General features: G+C 47.8%; 1 protein-coding gene across 2 annotated transcripts; it reads right to left on the reverse strand.

Annotated features, from left to right (window-relative positions):
- Positions 1 to 786: 786 nt before the first annotated feature.
- On the reverse strand, positions 787 to 2,571 carry LOC120896226 (zinc finger protein 120-like). 2 transcript variants are annotated; one of them, XM_040300207.1, is made up of 3 exons: positions 2,286 to 2,571; positions 1,114 to 2,219; positions 787 to 1,027 (listed from the first exon to the last, which is right to left on the reverse strand). In XM_040300207.1, exons 1-3 carry the CDS (start codon positions 2,433 to 2,435, stop codon positions 811 to 813), a joined length of 1,473 nt encoding a protein of 490 aa, XP_040156141.1. In that variant the 5' UTR covers positions 2,436 to 2,571; the 3' UTR covers positions 787 to 810. The 2 variants fall into 2 exon arrangements, with proteins under 2 accessions (XP_040156141.1, XP_040156140.1); XM_040300206.1 differs by having other exon boundaries at positions 1,114 to 2,571.
- Positions 2,572 to 4,038: the final 1,467 nt, after the last annotated feature.

The following is a 4,038-nucleotide window of genomic DNA, read 5'->3' on the forward strand; positions in this document are numbered from 1 at the left end:
CAAAACAAAAACAAGTGCAACATTTAGATGGCTATGTAGAGCTCAAAGCGGGAGCTGGGTGAAGCAGACTGCAAGATAAAGCAGATTTTCCTCGGCAGTAATGCAGAGATAGAGATGAAAGCCCGAACACGATGTTGCAAATAAGCATCGCAAACACGATCGCAAGCGTTTGAAACGAACAGCAGCAGCAGTCACACGTGCTTTCCAATTGGAAAAAAGTAAAGTTTCGTCTGTTCTGCTAAGCTTTACTTTTTTGTTTAAGGGTTTACTACCCTTGGACAACGCTACTGGTGCTAATTGATTAAAAGCGTATATCCCCCCCCTCCCCTTCCCAATTGAAATCGAGATCGAGTAAAGCACGAGCACGAGGTCAATATAGAATGCGCGAATGTCCTAGCGATAAATACTACTACTAATATTACTACTACTGACTGCGAGGGGGAGGGAAAAAAACATATAAAACTGGCTTCCGAAATAATGTTTTCTTTTTAAGAAGGGGGGGGTGCTTTCAGATTGGGATTGGGAAAAGGATTACTAAAAGTTAGCGCAAATGAGAAAAAGAAAAGAAATACTACTACTACCACTACTACTAATACTACTACTATTACTTCTAAGCGAAGGCCACAATAGCGTTACAGTAATCCATAAGTAATAGATAAATTTAATTAAAAAAACACACACACACACACAAGATTACCGAAAATAGACGTACACATGCAAAAACACGCCGTGGAAAAGTTCCGTTCATGTGCAGCTCTCATCCGAACTTTGTTTTACTGCATTGGTTTATTTATTCTTCTCCTTTGCTCGTCACTGCTCTTGTGATCGTTCGTCGGCCTGTTGCCCGGGGCAACGATGTCGCAGCTGGTGCGTTCGGCGCGCTGCTGCAGACCGAAAGCGTTCGCCGCACGCCGCACACTCGTACGGCCTTTCGTCCGTGTGCGTGCGCATGTGCGTCTTCAGCGTGCCCTTCTGCGTGAAGGCACTGCCGCAAATGTCGCACCGAAACGGTCGTATTCCATCGTGCCTGTAGGGAGGGGGGAAACGGGTAAAACGTGGAAAGAGAGATGTATCGCTCACAAGTATCCCGCTCCTCTCGCCGCTACCACTTACCTGAGCCTGTGACGGGTTAGGGTAATTTTTTGCTTAAACTGTGCCCCGCACACATCACACCGGTGTTGGCTGGGTTCTCCGTGCCAGCCGGCGCGTCCATCATAGGCCAGCGATGCCGCCACACCTGCCCCCTGGTTTGGACGCGTCGGATGCGCCGACTGCATGTGATAGGTAAGGCCCGACTGTGACGCAAACGACAGGCCGCACTGCTCGCACCGGCAGAGTCGGAACGCTTCCGCCGGCCGGTCGTGCTTGGTCTGCTTGTGCCGGTGAAGGTAGGGGCGAGTTTTGAACCGCTTCCGACAGTGCTCACACTCGTACGGCAGCGCTAGCTGGTGCGTCCGCCCGTGCACCTGCAGCCGATCGTTGGTGGTGAACGTTTTCGCGCATTGGCCGCACGCGAACGGCCGTTCGTTCGTGTGCGTACGCTCGTGCACCTGCAGATGGTGCAGATAGTGGAACGATTTGGCACAGTACTGGCACGCGTACTGCTTCGTGCCCGTGTGTACGCGTATGTGCCGATGGAAGGAGCCCCTGGTTTGGAAGCACCGACCGCACAGCGTACACTGGTGCTGCCCGTGCGCCCGCACCGTGCAGTGAGCGCGCACAAAGTGTTTGCGGAAGGAAATGGGCTGTTCGGTCAGGCTGGCGCATTCCTTGCAGCTGTTGCTTGGTTGCTGTTGCTGGGGTTCAGTCTTCGGTACAGTTTGTTCGCGTTGCGATTCTTCCGGCGGGTGCCTCTGTTCGGCAATGGGTTCAAAATGTTCTTCCTCCACCTTCTCCATCTCAGCTTCCAGTTTAGTCGGTGAAGGCGAGGGATGGTTTGCTGTAGCATTATCGTCATAGTCCTCCTTCTCGTCCCCGCTTGGCCCATCATCTTCATCCTCAAAGTCGGGACAAATTTCGGCCAGCTTGTTCGATTGCTCGATCACAGCGCAAGAGGATGTTTGCACCTCGATCGTAAGCTTCTCGTACGATCGTACGAAGCATTCGTAAAAATTGTCGATCGCTTGCTTTTGAAAGAGGTAGCACGAGTTGAGCTGAGACAGGCACGCCAAACAGAGCTTCAGGGCCAAATGCTCCTCGGTAAGTGTGGTTGGATCGTACTGAAAGAGCTCCAAGAGTTTAAAGGAAGGCATCCCTGCTTGATACACCCACCTTGCAATGCTCACCTGCAGTCCAGTAAAGTTGCAGTACATGGTTTCACAGCTAATCGGAACACCGGCGATGTCGACTTTCGTGTCCAGCGGCACCATTGTCGTTGCACACTGCAAGCAAATGATGCACCTATTGCCTTCCGTCGTGTTCTGGACAGTGCTCATCTTGTGCTGAGCTGTCGAATGGGCGGAGGGATAACGACGAAGGCAGCGCTCGGGGAATTACGTGCAATGAAGCGGATGCGGATGTATGAACTGACCGAAACCGAAAACCGCTGCTGTGCGGAGGTAAACAAACCCAGCTTGTAATGACATCCATGTGTTGGTAAACAAATGTGGAAATAAAATTGTGTTTAAGGTAAGGGGTCGAAAGTTTCAAACCAGCTTCAGTGTCTGATGCAGTTGTTTGGCGGAATGTTGCTAAATTAGTGTAAAAATTATTATCAACGGAATAATTTAGCCTTTAATTGCTAGATTGAAATATAGATATTGAACATTTGCCTTGGATTCATATGTAACTTAGAAATAATATACAGCTTCACGTGCAGTCAGTTTCGTCGACTTTATAGCAAGGTTGTCGAACCCTTTACTTTGAATTCGTTTTTGTTATCGTTCTAATAGACATAGAGCGGCAACGTCTCGCACGACAAACAGTAGCCCAATTTTGCAAACAGAGCTACTCGTCTCGCGCGACATTTCTACTTCATCACAAATAATCGAATTATCAAGTTTGTTTACGAGCCAGATCAATGTCAAACGCAAATAATAGATTTGAACACATTGTAACTTATTTTTTTGTGTTTTCAAATATAAAACAAGTTGGTTGACTGAGTCAAATGAGCTACTTTGGTCTACGCGGAGTGAAATTTTGAGCTATTTTTGTCGCGCGCGACGTTGTCGCTCTATGCCTATTTGAACGGTTATGTTTCATCAAGATTCAATTAAGGAGCATTCATTACAATCTATGGGTCGTAATCGTAATAATTCCGCTAACTGACGGCTCTGGACCCGGCTCCGTACCAACGGCTCCGGATCAACGATTATGGAGGAGGCTCCGCACCAACGGCTCTGGAGCTTTTTTCGATGGCAACGATGGACAGTGTACTGCAGTGAGAAGCCGGCTCGGGAGCCGTGGCTGCGGAACCGACTCCGGAGCCGTGACTGCGGAAATGCCAAATTGCACTGGATTAGCCCACCATAAATCAACTTACTTTGGGAATGCCTTTGCGCGCCTTGCAGTATGCAATGTAATGTTTTAAAAGTATGCCTAAAAGTATGCAATATACAAAGGGTACAGGTTACGGTCGAAATACGATATCAATATTGGGTTTTGCAATAGAACTCATAACGCACCTGGAATGATAAGCACACGGATAGGGACAAAAATGATGCGATGAAGGTTGCTCAATTTCCATTGCCGATTGATGCATTAAATGTGTCGCTTACTGGGTGATGTTACATTGCTAACACGTAGTTGAAAGCATCTCACGGCTGTGCTTTCGATTGCTTTAGGCTGTGCTTTTAAGCAATTTATGTGCTTTTAGTAATATTTGTATCGTAATATCTATTTGAATTATTGATTAAATTCACCAGTACGTACGATTTGTCGACCTCGAATGTGTATGGTATCTGTAAGGTACATGCATACGGTCGCGTGTTTAGTATGGTTAGGCTACTACTACTAACAGTTGAGGCAGAAACATTGTTCATTCGCCATGTCTCAAGCAATTGTAGTGGCTGTTTTCACTTACCTTGCCCTCCTGGCACC

Source organism: Anopheles arabiensis, chromosome 2 (genome assembly GCF_016920715.1).
Source record: "Anopheles arabiensis isolate DONGOLA chromosome 2, AaraD3, whole genome shotgun sequence".
Lineage (NCBI taxonomy): Eukaryota > Metazoa > Arthropoda > Insecta > Diptera > Culicidae > Anopheles > Anopheles arabiensis.

Coding starts and splice junctions, on each gene's coding strand:
- LOC120896226 (XM_040300206.1), bottom strand. CDS start 2,435: ATGAGCACTGTCCAGAACACGACGGAAGGCAATAGGTGCATCATTTGC. Junction 1,028..1,113: donor CTAACCCGTCACAGGCTCAG/GTAAGTGGTAGC, acceptor CCCTCCCTACAG/GCACGATGGAATACGACCGT.